The following is an 18054-nucleotide window of genomic DNA, read 5'->3' on the forward strand; positions in this document are numbered from 1 at the left end:
CAAAAGCAAAGAAACCTGGCGGTCGTACAAGGTTACGAACCCAAAACTATGATCACGTGGTAGCAGAAAGAAAGCGAAACGAGCTGTTCAGCCAGAGTTTCATGGCTCTTTCCACCATGGTTCCTGGTCTCAAGAAGGTACTATCTAATTTTTCCTAAACTAGGGATAAAAAAAAACCAGCATAGTAGACAAGTTTGTGTTGATTGCTAATATCGGTTAGATAAATAAATTGATCAGGCAGACAGTGACGACTACACTAAATAAATTGATCGGGCGTGCAAGTTTTCAACCTATATATAGATTTTGAAATCTCAGCACGTAATTTGCAACCGAAGTTCTTATAGAATTCTTGTTCACGAGTCATTTAAGTTCTTGCAGATGCATAAAACTTTCATTCTTGAGGAGAGAGCAAAGAAGCTGGAGGAACAAACCATGGAACCAGCGGTGCTTGTGAAGAAACCACAACTCTTAGTTGAAAATGAAGGTTATTTAGATGATATGGCTGGCCCTGATGAGCAGCCACGGATTGAAATTTAGGCTAAATTTTAAGACAAGAATGTTTTTCTGATTGTTCATTGTGAAGATCATAGAAAGGGTACTGACAAAAATTGCTTCTGAGGTAGAGAAGCTCAATCTTGCTGTTAGTGTGACACCATTTGGAAGTTGGGCTCTTGACATTACAATTACTGCTGATCCATGGAACAATTTTTCAGTAAAATTGCAACAGATTTTCGAGCAATGATCCTTTGAATTAATCTTTTTCAGATGGAAAAAGAATTCAACCTGATAATCATGGAAGCAGTTGGGAAGTCTTGTGTCTGTTCATCAATATCACCAGAGAGGCAAGCAGGCTGCTTAGTGCTGAGTTTTGAGGGAAATTGTTTCAAAATGCCTTGATCTGTACTAATAATAAAACTGCTGATGATTTGGCGTCCTATGTGAAAAAAAATTGAGATAAAGATCTGGAGCAAGACTGTCGATCTAGTGGAGGATGCAGACAGACCAATATCATGGCCTAGATTTTTTTTTTCCCTTTTTTTTGTTGTTTTTGGAGGAAGCTGTGATGCTCTTAGTCGATGAAAAATAATTCACCTCGTGGGTCACGAAACTATGATATAGTACGTATATGCAGATGTTGCCTATAATTTCTTTGAAATTTAGCTATTGGATTCTTCTAATAGTGCCCATTAATATCATAATATGACAGTCTGCCACTGCTTATCCTTCACTTATTCTTTCCCTGCCTGTTGATATATCAATTGGTCGGGTCACTATCACGATTTTCTTTTTTTTTTTGTTTGACAAGCCACTATCACGAATTTTAAATGCGAACTCATGCAATGTAAATACAATTAAATTTCAGAACCCTAATGATTCTAAAGATAGAAAACTATTGCCAAACTCGAATGATTTTGTATTGGTATTAGATACCAAGAGTATATGTTATGTGAGTAAAAAGAAATTAAAATCAGATAGCAATTTTTGAAACCATGAACTACATGAGATCCTAATGTAATGTAACTATAATCCTTTCAGTTTTTGCACAGCCAACTACTTTCGTGGATACTAAAATAAGATGAGTTATATATACACAATTGTTGACGAATTTTAAAATTCAGAATCCGGTCATGGATTATTGAGAATCTATCCACGGATTAAGAATCAGTCCCTGGATTCCATAGAAAGTGAATCGGATTCATTTCAGAGAGTTGTGCAAATTTGTTAACTTGGATCCACGGATGGATAGTGGATCCTTAACAATGGTCAGAATGTTCAAATTTTGCTGTTTTAGCACATTTTTATTTTTTTGGCAGTTATCACCTCTTAGCTGAAGAGGAATGTCCAGCAAAATAAGACACATTGCTATATTGATGCCTACGTACTAAGCCACAAAATACATTTGAAAGAAAAATTAAAGTTGTAGAACCCAAACAAATTATATCAAAATGTTGTAGGAGGAGATAAATTTCATAGAACCAATGTAGATGGAGAGGTAATTTACACACATAAAAATATATGCAGGAGAATAGGAATAATACCGACAATAATATATTAATCATACACCACAAGAATAATGCTCTCAAATTTTACCCTTCTCAACTAATACAATAATTAGACTCCCTATTTATAGACTATATGACTTGGCAAACAAATCTTACAACCATGAGAATTTTCTAATAAAATACTAATTCCTAAATAATAAAACTATTGTAATTTGACTCCAACAAAACTACTAAAAATTTGACTTGACTAAAACACTGCTAAATGACAATTTAGAAAATTCTATTTTTAGACTTGATTTAGTGTACCAACATTGCCTCCTTTAAATCAAACTTTCTCTTAGATCGAGTTCACCACCATCATGATCAATAATCTCCCTTGTAAAATTCTACTAGTATCACTTTGAATTTTTCATCTACAAAAATTTTTGCTACTATAATATTCCATGTACCTAAACAGATTTAGCTCTTCACTTAACTTGTTTTTGACTCGCTAACATAATTTACTCAACTGGATAGACTATTCTTGTCGCATAATTTGATATCAATTTATTGGCAACTCATTTCATGATTTTCATAATCACAATTCAATTGACAACTTCACAATCACAATCAATTTAACAATTTTCGGACCAATCCTATGGTCCAATCTGCATCAACTAGATACTCCATGACCAATTTTGTGGTCTAACTCGATCAACTGACTTCTTCATAGTAATTTATGCTCCATCTAAGAGTGAAAAATGTCCAATACTAACATCATAGTCAGGACAATTTTCAATATTCACAGGCATCATAGGATCAATTTCTTGAACCTAGGTCTCTGATATTAGATATAGAATCCAAAAAATCAATCAACAAGTTACAGGAGATAAATTTCATGAAATCAATATAGATGGGGACCAATGTAGATGGGGAGCCAATTTATACATATGCAAGTAGGTGTGAGAGAAGAGGACTAATACCAACAATAATATATTAATCACACACCAAAATAACAAATTTCTCAAATTTTATTCTTCTACTAATACAATAATAAGACTCCCTATTTATAAACTACATGACTTGGTAAACAAGTTTTACAACCATAAGAATTTTCTAATAAAATACTAATTCCTAAACAATAAAACTACCATAATTTGACTCCAATGAAACTACTAAAAATTTGACTTGACTAAAATATTGCTAAATAACAATTTATAAACTTTTATTTTTAGACTTGATTTAGTATGCCAACAAAAGTAAATATGTCTACCAAAATATCACTAATTGTGAGCATAATACGCAGTTTTTAAAACAATGGTAAATCATACTTTACACTCTTGTGAATTAGTGCTTTCTACATAGCTCTCTTATAATTTTCAAAATTACACGTAACGCCCTTATTATTTGTCGTAAAAGACTAAAGTGAGGAATTTTCCATCTGTAACAAAGCTGACTAAAATTTTAAATTTTCAAAAATAACCCAGTATCAAGATGAAAATAATTAGATAACTATAAAGAGGTTATGTGTAGATTTTGAAATTGGTTATATGACACAAGACAGTGTTTGCCAGTTTGACCATTTAGTCCAGACTACAAGCAAGTTTTGTACAACTTTTAAAATTATAAAAGAGTTTATGTGGTAAAATAGTAAATCATAGGAGGATGAAATATAATTTACCCTTAAAAAATCATTGAAAAGAGGAAAATTACTCATAACCCCATACAATTTTTTATAATACCATATGATCTCCCTAAAATTTTAAAATATCCATATAATCCCCAGTCATTTTATGTAAAGTCAAAAACAGATAGAAAGCATCTCCAATTATGGTGATTAGCTGAGACGCATTCAAAAAGTATGTGTGATGAAATTATAATTATAATATTTATTTAAACTTCCCTCTTTGATTTTGCATGGATATCACTTAACAAGCTTGTCGTTTTAGTATCCTATCCACATAATCCCCTATAATTTTTTGCAAATTAGTTAGACCATTACCGTCAATTTAGTATTTAAGTAAAAGCATTAGATTGGCATGCCCAATTAATGACATTATTTATCGTCAAATTTTCACTTTACCCCAAAACTGACAAGAGACGGTATATATCGATATTCTTGTAAATCTTTATGAAAAAGTCATGTGGCATATGCAAAAGTACAAGAGAGTTATGAAGGGTAGCGTTTACCCATTAAAGAGCTAGGATTAAACCAGCATAGAGATACTCCTATCGCATAAACTTTGCGCAAAAATGCCTTTCTAAAGGACCATCTGCTTCCTTTGTTATGGGTGACATCAGTTGATCCTCCCTCTTCATATTTCCAGCTAATCAAAGCCATTCTTTTAGCAAGAATTTTCACAAACTACCACCTAGAACTGAACCTTCACAAGTACGATCAAAAGGCATTGGCTGACTTATGGCGTGCACCTATGAAAACTTAAGTCGAAACTCATGCACACTCTAACACCTTAAACCGATGTGGGACTCAGGCAAGGGAGCATTGGAACCTTCTCTAAATTGCTAAAATAACACTATTCACTCTGATCTTCAAAAACCGTCACCAACGGGTCATTTTTCTTTTAGTAGAAAATTTTTAAACAAATTGCAACCTAAAATAAATTTCACAAGTACAACAAAAAGATAATTGCTTGACTTCTAGCTGCACGCATGTAACTTGCTTAATTCAAGCCATTCTAACATCAAAAAACTGGCTTGGTTGGCGCATTTTACAGATGGCTAACTTCACAATCCACTCGTGGTACATAACACACACGTCTTGTCTAGTTACAAAATGATAACCCGATAAGACTTCTCCACGTTTCAGAATGTACGTACAAAAGAAGACCCTGTGGCCACTACTGCTATCATGTATAGCCAGCCTATCACTTTGTAGATAGGACCAAACTGAAATGTAAACTAATTTGCTAAACAATGGGATAAAACACTTAGAACAGAATTAGCATAAAACTCACATTTTTTGAGGACTATAATTCCTCTATTATGTTTAATGGAAACCAATTTCATGTTTCATTAGCAGTTAGCACGGGCATCATAGGAATATGTCTATGCCACTATGCCACAATACTGATTTTCATAATGCCGGCTTAAATTATAGCCATTCAGCGTTGTTCTCCCTCATTTGCCAAATGATCACCTTCCTCAATGAATTCGGTTGCCTCCCAAAGATGACGACAAGGCGTACAATGGAATTCGGTAGCATTGCTTTGTATAGTCCTTTTCTATTCAGTTATTTTGCTTTTCTACTGTCCTTTTTTTGGCCAGTGTTGGACTCAGCTTACCGGATTGAAGAAAATGGTAGGACTTGGTCATGTGTTTCAAATTTCAATAATGGAGCCGATAAGCTATTGGATATCTCGAGAATGAATAAATTATTAAAAAAGAAAGAGAAATCTCTTATGCTTTAATTGGTTAATGAAAATAAGACAAGCGGAAAGAAAAACCTAATAGCAATTAAACTTACTTCAAATCAGTATACTTTTAGCAGCTGAACATTTTTTTTTTTTGTTAAAATTAGTATATTTTTTGTTTCAACTGTACATTCAATCTATATCTTACAATATATAAAGTGTGATAGCCTTTGTGAACAGTGCAGGATGAGCCGGGTTATCACGAATCTTATCTTACATATATAAAGCGTCGATAGCCTTTGTGAACAGTGCAGGATGAGCGGTTATCACGTGATTCTTGTGGCTTTGAGGGGTGTTTTGGTCCTATTTTTGTGGCTTTGAGGGGCGTTTTGGTCCTTTGTCATTCGGTGTTAGTGGCTGCGCTGGAATTTCCTTTATCTGCGTGGCTCTCATTCCTTTCTTCTCATCCGCGTGGCTCTCATGCTTTTCTTCTCATTCTTGGCCTGTTCTTGGTTTTGGGAACACCGCTTCAATTCCTCATTCTTCTTCTTAGCTTTCTCTGGCCGGTGGCGGTCAGCAATTTTCTCTCATTCTCGGTCAGCAACTTTCTGCTCACAATTTTGGCAGTCACCGATTCCTAGCGGTCAGTGGGCGGTGGGGGACGATTTTGCTAGCCAGAAATTTCTGCTCACAATATTGGCACTCACCGATTCTTAGCGGTCAGTGGGCGGTGGGCGGTCATTATTCTTAGCTTTCATTCTCAGCTTTCATTCTTCTTAGCAATTTTTTCTTAGCTTTCATTCTTCTTCCCTTCTACTGCATAGCTGCGTGAACACGAAAAGCACGAGTGAACTATCGATCTAGGAGTCCGCGTCTTCTTAGCTTTCATTCTTCTTCCCTTCCACTGCATAGCTGCATGAACACGAAAAGCGTGAGCGAACTGTCGATTTAGGAGTCCGCTGTCAATCTTGTTTTCAAAGAAGGGGAATTTAGTAAACCCACCGCAAGGTTGTCGTTCAATCCTCCCCCCTCTTCAAACTCGGCTGCGGGCGCAGTAGCACCAACTATGTGTATTACCAGCTTTTGTTTCGTGCGATGGGTTGGACTTGGTTTTTGGAGCTTAATCCCCTCCCATTCCTCTTCCTCTGCTTTGCTTACATAAAATTGTGTCTTTTTTTGCCCTTTTACAATCAAATTGTTTATGTTTTTTTTTTTGTGGAATTTATTTCTAGTTGGTTTCCGTTAATCAATTTGTACCATTTTTTTTTGTAAACAGTATATTCTCGAAAAGTTGAAACTTGTTGAAGAAAGGCAAATGGAAGGAAGGGACTCACTTTGTTATCTCTAAGCAGGTTTATATCAATCAGTTTGCATTACAATTGTCAAAGGAATTTAGCTTCTTAGATTCCAGTTAGGAAGAAAGACTTTGGATAGTGGACGTCGATTTTAGTGCTGAACCACTATAAATCTTCTTTTTAATTTTACTGCATTTTGTTTACAGTTTGTTTCTATTAACTTATCTTCTTTTAGCTTTATAATTGTTTGGTTGAGTTGGGACAGGTTAATCTGTCCGAAGAATTACTATCATTTCCCATATCAATCTATTTCCCATTAGGTTGGCCTATGCGGGAGAACAATACACACACAAACAATTTATTTCTTTTTTTTTTTTTTTGGTGTCACTCAAACCCCTGAGGGACAAAACTATCCTGTAATATGCTAACAATTTATATATCCTTTTGGGCAAAAATATTCCATACCAATGAACCACTGAAAAACTTCCAATAAAGCAACAACCATCAACAACTTCCTATATCTATATATATATTGAAGTTGATATTTGACAAAAAAAAATCAACAACTTCCTAAAAAAAAAAAAGAAGAAAAACACAATTTTTCATTCATATTTTTAAAAAAGAAAAAATCTCAAACAATTACCAAAAAAATTTAATAATTTTTCCTTTTAAATTTACACATGCATACGGTCTGTCATTGCCACTGGTAGATGATAGAATTGGTTGCCATTGTCATTGTCACTGTCATGTTTATCTGTGTAATTAGAAAAAAGACACACACTCAATCACATGACTACTATATCTAATAAAGAAAAAAAAACACATAAACATAATAGAAAAATAACGAGTCTCAACTACCTGATGCATGGCATCAGGCTAAAAATCTAGTAAATATAATAGTCGTCATTCTGTTTGATTTTGCCGGTAGATTTACTATATTTAGATAGTTCTAGGATTATTTGTGGCAATCTTAGTTAGATATCACGGGTGAGACTCGCGCATGGCGAGGGAATTGGTATTGTTGAGTAAGTGACAATTTTAATCAAAATTGGTGTATAACAAACAGAAAGCATAAGGATGAAAAGCACCAGAGATAAAGCTCGTCAAGAGACAAGTATCTAAATTCTAAGTGTAACAATTAATGATACTTTGTTGAGAGAGTGAGTAACAAATATACATTGTTTAGTGGGTGGGTGACAAATTTAATCAAAATTGGTGTATAACAAACAGAAATCATAAGGATGAAAAGTACTAGAGATAAAAGTTCGATGATAGGTATCCAAATTCTAAGTGTAACAATTAGTGATGCTTAAAGTAACGCAAGAAAAGACAGAGCGAAATTATGAAATCTTCCAAAACATGGAATCAATGGCAAGAGTAATAAAATCTTTGGAAACATGTGTCCCGCTTAGTGAATTCATGGAGATAGACAAGTCATTAACTTGTTTTTCAGTACTTATATTGACAAGAATCTTCAAAAGATAAAAATATCTTTGTCCTTGTATTTCTTCCCCAACATTAAATTTGAACCACTTCTTTGCCTCACACAACTTCATCAACAAATACCAAGCATGAAGCAATCCCACAAACAGTCATCAGAAGACTCACCAAATACACGATCTTGATGGCTATAGCTATTGTAAACACCAAAAATCTTGATAGAATTAGGCACATAATCACCAAAGCCAGCATCCTTAGCGAAACCTGATAAGGCCGTTTCATGGTAGGAAATTTTCTTCTCAACCAAAGAAAGGATGGAAATTCCAAAAGCATCCCTAAACTATACAAGAAATTTGCTGATATCATATCTGTGTAGCTTACATATGAAAGACCAAGTGAAAAAGCAGTTGATTACAATATCAACAGCTAATCATGAACCATTTTTACATTACTTTGATAAACTCAGGCAAGAATCCAATCTTTGCCATTCCTCTCAACTTGCTCAACTGAGCATCAGCCAATTGCTGATAAAACAACTCCGACTTCAATCCAAATTTTCAACCATTTACCAGAAATCATTCGTGCTACAAAATTTATAAGCCATGTATCTAGTTAATCATAAATTTTTATCAACAAATATTGCCCCAGTGATAGCTAGAAGAGGTATGACATAGCCTGAACAAGTCAAAATGAAAGCACACAAAAGTGCTACAGGAAAAGTGTTCTGCGACTTGTCAACTTCACTTGCCATAGTACTAACATTGTCCCAAAAATTTAGGTTCCAAAAGAGTGTATTGAAGAACAAATTCCAATATTTTTTAATAAACTTTTGGCCTAAATTGATCCATCTGTGAGGATGAATCTGTAGGATTGTTATCAATGACTTTAGTACAAATGATGCTAATGACATTAGGCCTAAATTTATATTTAGAGCGTACTTTGATCACCAAACTGCAGTCTAACAACAACCCCTACCCACACCTCACCTGGTTCCCCACACAAATTTCAAAATTAAGAATATACTTAGAGCATCTTTAAAAAATGTTATAAACATTGATACAGTAGCAAATGAGTGAATAATACAAAGACTAATTAAAAGTACCTATTCTCAAAACTAAAGACGAAAAACTGAAGAAAGAAACAGAGCAAACAAAATACCTCTTCAAAGGCCAGTGTCATGGTATGAAACACAAGCAACTGAAGCACCACTGTTTTGTATTAAGAGCCTCCATTATAGCATCTAGCTCTATAGACTTATCAACAAATGCAGAAGAAGGGGAAATTTTCTGCAATTACACTTGTACGTGTTATTCAAATGATATTTCACCTCTGACGCATTAATGTTGTCTCAAACATGCCTCAATTACTGATTTGATTAGCCCTATTGTTTGGAGGTGTTCAATTGCTTATCTCAGGTTTTTCAGTAGTTAACCTCAAACAAATGCAGGAAAAGGCGAAAGGTTTCTACAGTTACACTTGGATCGTGCTCTTCAGATGCTAATTCACTCTCATGCATCAATATTTTACTAAAACATTCCTCAATTACTGATTTTAACGAGTCCCATTTATTGCAGAAGTTCAATTGCTTTTCTTAAGGTTCCAGTGGTTTGCAATATGATGAACTACCTTTTGCTTTTGATTGATAGTTTAGAGAGTAAAATAGTCAATTTACATACATAAGCAGCATTTAAGAAACTGATCATCACATGTTACACAAACCAATTACAGCGTGTGCATCAAACTGTTGTACACTTAGCTTACCCCCTTGAATTTCACTTCTTTTCTTCCTAAATTAGTCCTAAACATGGTAGATGAAATTTTCCCAGCAGTCAGATAGAGGTTACATAAAGGTGAAATATATAGTAAATGATGTAATAAAGTCCTGTTGAACTTAATTAACCCCAAAACTAACTGTAAAAAGAAAGATTAATTGCAAAAGCTAACAAAATGCAACTTCTACACTATGCTTTTATGAGTTATTTGATGACTTTAAAGAAAAAAAAATGGTAGAGTGTTAATTTGAGTATTCTTTGATTTAGCGGTTAAGGTTTCATCATGCCCATAAAATGACAAGCTAAATAATGGTCCCCAGTTAAAGGAATATTTGAGGACCAAGCCATTGTATATTATACTATACCACTGTAGGTGAAAGCTCCTCATCATGTCGGACATTGATATAATGAACATACAAGAAAACAAAATCCACAGAAGCAATCAAAGGCCCACGAGACCCTCGTGGGTGCAAATTTTAGTCTAATGTTGCCAAAAGTTATCCTATTGACAGTACAAGAATGATTGGCATTCTGGTCACTAGTCTGGCTTCGTGACCATTCTTTCAGTCCTTAACCACTAGGCTTCACTCTTCAGTCCATTGCAATTTCATTAGATAAACCGGGCAGCCACTCTTAGTCCTACACCATCAGAATTGGAGATGATTCTGCATTCAATCAGACTGCTGAACTTGCCGGAGAGCAGATCGAAGCCTTCTCACTAGTTCCTGCATTGTCAGGTTGAATTCTTTGTCCATCTGAAACAAAGTTTTATATGGGATCATTAGTTCAAAAGAAACAAATAAGAACGCAGCATTCCCAATTAATAAGATTAGACTGGATAAAGCTCACCTCAGCAATAATGGAAATATCAAGAGCCAAACTTCCAAAAGGTGCAACATTTGTATTGACAACAGAGAGATTGCGCTTTTCAATTTCAGACAGTATTTTTACCAGCAACCCTCTGTGATTTTTGCAGTGGATTCGCAGAAGAATATTCTTATTGCATACTTTAGCTTCAATTTCAGGGAGAATCTGCTCATCGGTGCAGCCCATCTCATCTGATGATCCTTCATCTTCGATTAAGAGCTGTGATCGCCTCATAAGCACGGAAGATTCCCTGCGTTGGTTGGCAGCTTGTTCCTCGAGCGTCTGCACTCGCTCCTGAAGATGTTTTAAGTAGTTGATTGCATCTCCAAGAACAGAATTTTTATCCATCTGCAAGAAATTTAGATCTCATCATCAGACAAACCATGTGGAAAACATGTGAAGCTGTAAAGAAAATAGGATGAGAAAGTTTTTCGTCCCTACCGAAGTTAGTATAGGAATTGAACTCATCTGCAGTGTAGCCTAAAAACTGGCTAAACCAATTTGATTGAATGGTTCTATTTTGAGGATAGAGCAATTGCACATACAAGCTTACATTATTCATTCCTTTATAGTAATGGGAATCAGGACAAAAAACTCTGCATTTTATATTGACCAATGATAAATTCGCTTCAACTTTGACCTCTTTAGCTTTAGGCAAAAAGACATTGGAGCAAAAATTTTTATCAGTGCCCACGAGATATTATTGTCTAGTACAGTGATTACTTTAATTAGTCGCGTGTGACATGAGGCATGACATCACAATTTTTAAAGTCTCATCAAACTTTTCTATCATCAAGATAATGGAACAAAAATGTTGGAATAGATGTTAAATAAAAAGAAAAAAAATACTAGATACCTTCTTCAGGCCAGGGACTAAGGCTGAGAGAGCCACAAAACGCTGGCTGATCTGCTCCCTTCGCTTTCTTTCAGCTACTATGTGATCATAAGTTTGCGATGCTGGCCTCACGCGACGGGCAGTTTTCTTTTTCTTTTTCTTTTGAGTATCTTTAATAATTGCATCCTTAAGATTCATATGGGATTCTTGGGATAATAAAACCTCAGACATTGTATCACCCTCGGGACTAAAACTTCCTAGTGTTACTTGTTGACAATTTCCAAAAGTTAGAATCATAGGGGAGCAGCAAGGTTGATTAAGATTAATGGACGAAGTAGAGCTCTTAGAATTTTGCCGCTTTGTTGGTATTTCAGTACTAACTAGAGGAGCTTCCATGTCTGAAAGTGCAGATAAATTGGTTGTGGAACTATTTCTTGGAATTAAGGTGGAGGAATATGTATTTTTAAGGTTAATTTCAGGAAACCCCCAATGGGGAAATGGAACTTCCTGGGAGGAATATGTATTGTCTTCTTGGGACAAAGTGTTTTGCAAATCTTCTCCTAGTGCAGCAGATAACTCTTCATCGAAAAAGTCCATGATATCACATTGCTCATCGAAATGTGGATCATCCATCCCCTGTGTTGAAATAGGAATTAATGGGATGCACCATAACCATTTGTTCAGTAATCAATGGGGCCTTTGAACTTTTGCAAGACTAAAGTTTGCATCCTAAGCAATAGCAAATTGGATTTTACAAAAGTAAGACTAAAATTTTGTGTGTGATTTGTCCGTGGAGTAATCTATCTTTTTAAAATGGATTTGAATAATAGGATACGGATCAACCATACATCAATCAGAAATTTCTAAGGATCAACAACTATATCGAAGTAAAATTGTTTTCTTCCGGTAACCAAAACATGTTGAGGACGTAATGAAGGCTACTTCTTATGCCGTTATTCCTTTTTACGTTTCTTTGTTTCTTAATCTTCCATTGACAGCTTGCTAAAGATGAAGGGATGCTTTGTACCGCCAAAAATTAACAAGTCAATAAAGAAACGTATGTGAGATGATGGTTCTCTACTTCCATGGGAAAATGAAAGAATTTAACAGAGCACTTAGGTTTACTCGAAAAAAAATGAAACAAAAATCTAAAAACAGTAGAGGAGAATATGAAATATGTAAATTTAAGGCTTACGTTTACTTAAAACATCACAAAAGATGTGGTGATTATCATCTTCGATCCCTTGCATGATTGATATCTATTAGTGAAAATAATAAACAACAATAGCAAACGGATAAATCATTAGCATGGTTATTAATAAATGATATTCTCCCTCTACGTGCATGTATGGCATCAGAGTCCAGGCGAACGTATAAACTTGTTAGTATTCATGGTGCTTATGAGTTCAAAGACTACTGCTTAGGGTAGATTCTTTCTTTCATATATAAGAGATGGTATTGACTCAGCTTCAAGAAACAGTGAATAATGTTCAAATAGCTAGCAATTTAACTGATTAGGAAAAACGCAATCCTTAAAAACACAATTCTTACCAGATCAGAGAACCATGAACTGACTGAATTGTCCATCAAATCTTGAGGAAGATATGTGAAGCTAGTGGTCAAGGGGAAGTAGGAAGGCTATCTTGCTGGTCAACTCCGGCTGCTTAGAGCTTTTCTCTGAAAATCCTAAGAAGTTTTGGCATTTTATATATAGCAAATGTGACTAAAGGAACAATGATTGAGTTCTATTAAAATGTACAAGGAATACATGAGACAACGACGATTGATATCAGCGCTTCAAAAGGAGCCTTCTGCCCTCCATTGTCAAGAGAGAGATTCCTTTGATGGAGCGCAGAAGGTGAAGAATGGAGCGGAAGACATCCATGCATGTGTCGACTCGTCAGGCTGCCTCACCAAGTAAATTATTCTTCTTCTAGTAATAACTTAATGTGTTTTACAAAGTAGGGTAAATTAGATTATGGTCTTTAAACTATAGAGGTTATTTCACTTTAGTCCTTAAAGTTTAATTTTGGAAACAGTACATCCTAAAGTACGAAATGCATCTTATTTTAGTTCTTAAATTTCAATTTTGAACACTTTACCATCCAAAGTATAGAATGCACCCTAAACTAGTCTTTAAATTTTGAACAACAGTTGACTACTATTTCATTAGTTTTGACAATTCCGTAGAGCGGATTTCATATTTTAAAGGATAAAGTGTCTAGAATTGAAATTTAAGGAATAAAATAAGATAAATTTCATAATTTAGGGGCTAAGTATCTAAAGTAGAAGTTTAAGAACTAAAGTAGAAAGGTGTTTATAATCTAAAAGTTCAAAGTGGAATTTAGCTTACAAAACATGGTAACTTGCATACACATATTATACTAGTTTAAGGCTAGAGTAATCGTCAAATGTTTTATTTTTTCTTTTCCCCGTAAGAGTAATTAATTACATGGTTGTAGCCTGCGCATCCGAGCAGATATTATTAAATTTTTTGTTATATGTCTTATGTTTGTGTCAAATTATTTGCCAAGAATTACAGCGCTTCTGGATGATATTCATTTACTCCTTAATGCCGATGATCTAATCGCAGAATCTTAATATTGCATTATCTAAAACCAAATAGTTCATATTATAACCTAATCCTTGAAATGTTTGTTTTAAATAGTTCAATATTAAGATGCGAGTCATTTCGGAGCAAATGTAGGATCGTGTAAATAAATAGAATTTTTCTAATGAGTGCCAGTAGGATATTCGTTAAAACGCTTGAAGCACATCTAAATTACCATGTAAATACAAACTCACATTTATTGAATCCCTTGAATTGTAATACTTTTTCAAATTAACCATACTTTTTTCTAAAATTAACACTTGAATCCCTTTCTTATTGAGTGTCGAATGGATACTTGTTAGCCAAACTATAAGTTTAAAAGATATAGATGTATCTGAATCTATTTTGAAAATTGAATGACATTCACTTCCATGATTGATAAAATAGGCATGTAAAAGATCAAATCAAACAATATGTTTTACCCAGTTCTAGAATTTGTAATGATCATTTCTTTAATGAATTCGTTTTATACAAGTACAATACAAAAGTATATGAACCCGAAAGTGTAAATTAAAAACAAACTCTCTCATGTGGTTCATGACATTCATAATATATCCCTATGTAATTTTTTTCTTATTTTGTGATCAGGTAATTGCACAAAGAACGCTCTTGATTAAGGGTTTTTGTTTAATAATCTTTTCTAAGTCAACTATGAAACTCTTTTTGTTTAACCTCATATATGAATCACCACTCCCTACATAACATCTGGTACGATATTATCATTACAATCACGATAAAGTTGAAAGTGCTCTCCGTAGTAATTGTCAGGATTACGAGGGACAGGCCAATGGAAAAACGAACGGTTTAGAGATAGCGGTCATGAATAATCTAGTAATTTTTAAATTTTTTTTCCTACCAGGAGAAGGATAGGATTTAAAAAATGGGAAGGAGGAGAGGAATATGAATCCAAGACCTCTAAGTTTTCGTCTCTCAACTTTAATCATTGGATCAAAACCTCTTCCGTCTGAAGAATATTATAGTAACTATACATAATACGTATTAAATGTTTTGAAAATCTTTTGTTACGAAAAAACTTAGATCACTCATCATATGCATTATACATATGGACAGAACCAGCATCTTAGTTGAGAAGGCAAGCCACCAAACGTACAAAAATACAAAGTTCAAAGATTACAAGAAACTTCATTATGATCTCAGTAACCACCACACGTGACATGAGGAAAACAGAACAAAGTTATTGTCGCCTCTTTCTTTCCAGAGAATTTATATGCACAAAAATCATATTGAAATGAAAGCTAAACTTGTCTTACATACACGTTTATACTTTATCAACCAATCCATTAACAAAAATGTGAAATTTAAATATGAACAATACAATTGGATAATATCAAGAAACCTCCCTTGAGGTTTTTGACAATTTCACTTGGTTTCCCCGAGACTTTGAATATTACATTTACCTCTCCTATTTTGAATTTTAGTGTGACAAAATTAGTCCATATATTAAAAAAATCATATAAGAGTTTGAAAATCATTTGCTTTTCCAAATTATGTTTGCATACTAAAATTAAAAAAAAAAGGACTAGAGAAATGCAGTATAAATGAGATAAATCAATCTTACAAAATTATTTAGAGTAAACTGTTTAGATGAATCATAACAAAGTCGAAAAAAATTTACCATTTCATGCTTTGAAATGCTTTCGAAAATTACCAAATTCTACTCATCAAATTAAGACACTCATTTTTTAGATACCGCTAAGTGTGATAATTTGGCCTACTTCATTATTGCTCATAAGGGATATATCTTTCCCTTTTTTCCTTTTGAAATTTCAAGCACTTTTTCTAAAGTTCAATTTATAATTCTAAATTAACACTAAGTATTTTTAATAATAATCAAGGTATAGATTTTAATTCTCAATGATTTGGTTAAAGCGTAGGTTTAATCGTGTATTACCCCCTTGTAACTAGGGTCAAGTAGAAAATTACCCCCTTTATTCACAAACCTACAAATTAATTTTCGCTTGTTGACTACTAGGCAAATGTATGTCTCTAACAAAAATTCAATTTTGCTCTCATTATTAGACATTATTAGATGATCCTTTTTCTTTCCTCTTTCTTCTTTATCCTTTTTCCTATTATATATTAGATTTCTTTTTACTCCACCGATTATAATACAATATTTAAGAATCCTTATTTTATGGTTTAACATATTCTGTTATTTTCTTGTAAATAATTTCTTTTCATAGGTAAATATATTTATCCTTATTTATTTATGTAAATATTTAACAATCACAAACTATCATATGAAATGAGAAAGTGCATATTTAATACAAAACTTGAAGTAGTTTCTACTTTCTTTAATTATTTCTTTTTGTGTATTAATTATTGATAAGATGTTGATGATGCACTAATTATTAATAAAAATAGAAATTACATAACACACTATTACTAAATATACATTTTTTTAGTTTCTTGTAATAATTTATGATAGTTAAATATTCGATAGAAAAATAACTGTATATGATTAAGTGTCAAATGAACTATTGATGAATATAAAGAATAAAAGTAGATGAATAAAAAGAGAAAATAGAAGTAAAATATTCATACTAAATACAAATTATTTTTAGTGAATACATATCAAGAATTTGTTAATAAAATAGGAGTTATTTAGAATAAATATATACTTTTAATTTCTTATGATAATTAAATTGTTCAGAAGATATTATTTAGTACATTATTATGAAAATTTGTATTTCATAGTAGCAAAGAAATTTAAACAATAATAAGGAAAAAACAAGAAGAAAGAGAAAAAGAAAAATAGTCATTGGACAATATTTTAACAATAAGGGCAAATTGTCTTTTTACTATCCAGATACATTAGACTATTATCTTCAGGGGTTAATTTGTAAGTTTCATGAATATGGGAGGCGATTTGCTACTAACGCCTAATTGTAAGGGGGTAAAATGTATTTAAACCTAAAATGTACCTAATCATCGTGACATGCCATATATAACTCTTTCTTGGCAAATAACTATCTTACATCTTGAATGAATTTTTTATTCTGTTTAGTTAATTTGTTGTCTTTTTTTATAAGCCGTGGAAGGATAATTTGAGGATGAGAATACATTTTAGGGTTTTATATGAATTTTGATGGACATACATGGGCTAATATTGCTGTACTAAAACTCAAAATTGGGGAAGTAAGTATAATACTTGAAACTTTAGGGGAGCCAAGTGAAATTATCAGACACCTCTAGGGAGGTTTTTGAAGTCGTCCCTAAATCATTAGACAGAAACATGAATTCAAATTCAAGCTTAAGAGTCGTACGCATCAGTTCAGAGGATGCAAATGTTAAGTCATGTTTGTACCTGAAAAAGTTGTAGTCAGTTATGTTTTGGATTACACTTGATTTACTTTTGATATATATCATCATCTTTCAGTTTAAGCCAATTCTATTTTCGGCCCCGTTCAAGGCCTGTATGCCGTTTGAAATCTTGTAGTGCTAAGTCATGTGAATGAATAAGCATGTATCAAAAACTGAGTTGGGATTGGCTAAATACAACGACGACTTAATTTATGACGATTGAAATATATAGAATTCGGGGGCACTAATTGCAACAGAATATGGTATATAATTCATCTTGGACCAATTAAGAAGTTTATTAAACTAGTCAAGTTGACATGTTACCTGTGCCTTATTTTGATACTCTCAGTTTTATCTTAAAAAAAAATCTTTACAATGGCTTGTAAAGATTAGCATCGACGGCATGTGTCATGACTTTCTCCCTTATAAAGGTAACCCAAGCAATAAAACTTGTGAGCAATGGCTTCGACAATGGTTGGAGTCTTGGAGAGTCAGTCCTCTAAAACCCAAAGGTATTAACTTCCGAGGCCGAGCAACTTTTAGCCCATTAAGTAGCT

General features: G+C 33.5%; 2 protein-coding genes, 1 long non-coding RNA gene and 1 pseudogene across 3 annotated transcripts; 1 reads left to right on the top strand and 3 right to left on the bottom strand.

The window, feature by feature from the left end:
- Positions 1 to 52: 52 nt before the first annotated feature.
- On the bottom strand, positions 53 to 9142 carry LOC113754795 (annotated as a pseudogene).
- Positions 5824 to 6891, top strand: LOC113754796. The gene is made up of 2 exons (XR_003465387.1): positions 5824 to 6072; positions 6630 to 6891. It is a non-coding gene; the product is annotated as an uncharacterized LOC113754796 (long non-coding RNA).
- Positions 9143 to 10163: 1021 nt separating the features above from the next.
- LOC113754797 (transcription factor bHLH25-like) lies at positions 10164 to 11281 on the bottom strand. Its single transcript, XM_027299051.1, has 3 exons — positions 11169 to 11281; positions 10710 to 11075; positions 10164 to 10615 (listed from the first exon to the last, which is right to left on the bottom strand). Exons 1-3 carry the CDS (start codon positions 11193 to 11195, stop codon positions 10532 to 10534), a joined length of 477 nt encoding a protein of 158 aa, XP_027154852.1. The 5' UTR covers positions 11196 to 11281; the 3' UTR covers positions 10164 to 10531.
- A 4-nt stretch (positions 11282 to 11285) lies between these two features.
- On the bottom strand, positions 11286 to 12195 carry LOC113754798 (transcription factor NAI1-like). The gene is made up of 2 exons (XM_027299052.1): positions 11584 to 12195; positions 11286 to 11291 (listed from the first exon to the last, which is right to left on the bottom strand). Exons 1-2 carry the CDS (start codon positions 12193 to 12195, stop codon positions 11286 to 11288), a joined length of 618 nt encoding a protein of 205 aa, XP_027154853.1.
- Positions 12196 to 18054: the final 5859 nt, after the last annotated feature.

This window comes from Coffea eugenioides, unplaced genomic scaffold (assembly GCF_003713205.1).
Source record: "Coffea eugenioides isolate CCC68of unplaced genomic scaffold, Ceug_1.0 ScVebR1_1063;HRSCAF=1853, whole genome shotgun sequence".
NCBI lineage: Eukaryota > Viridiplantae > Streptophyta > Magnoliopsida > Gentianales > Rubiaceae > Coffea > Coffea eugenioides.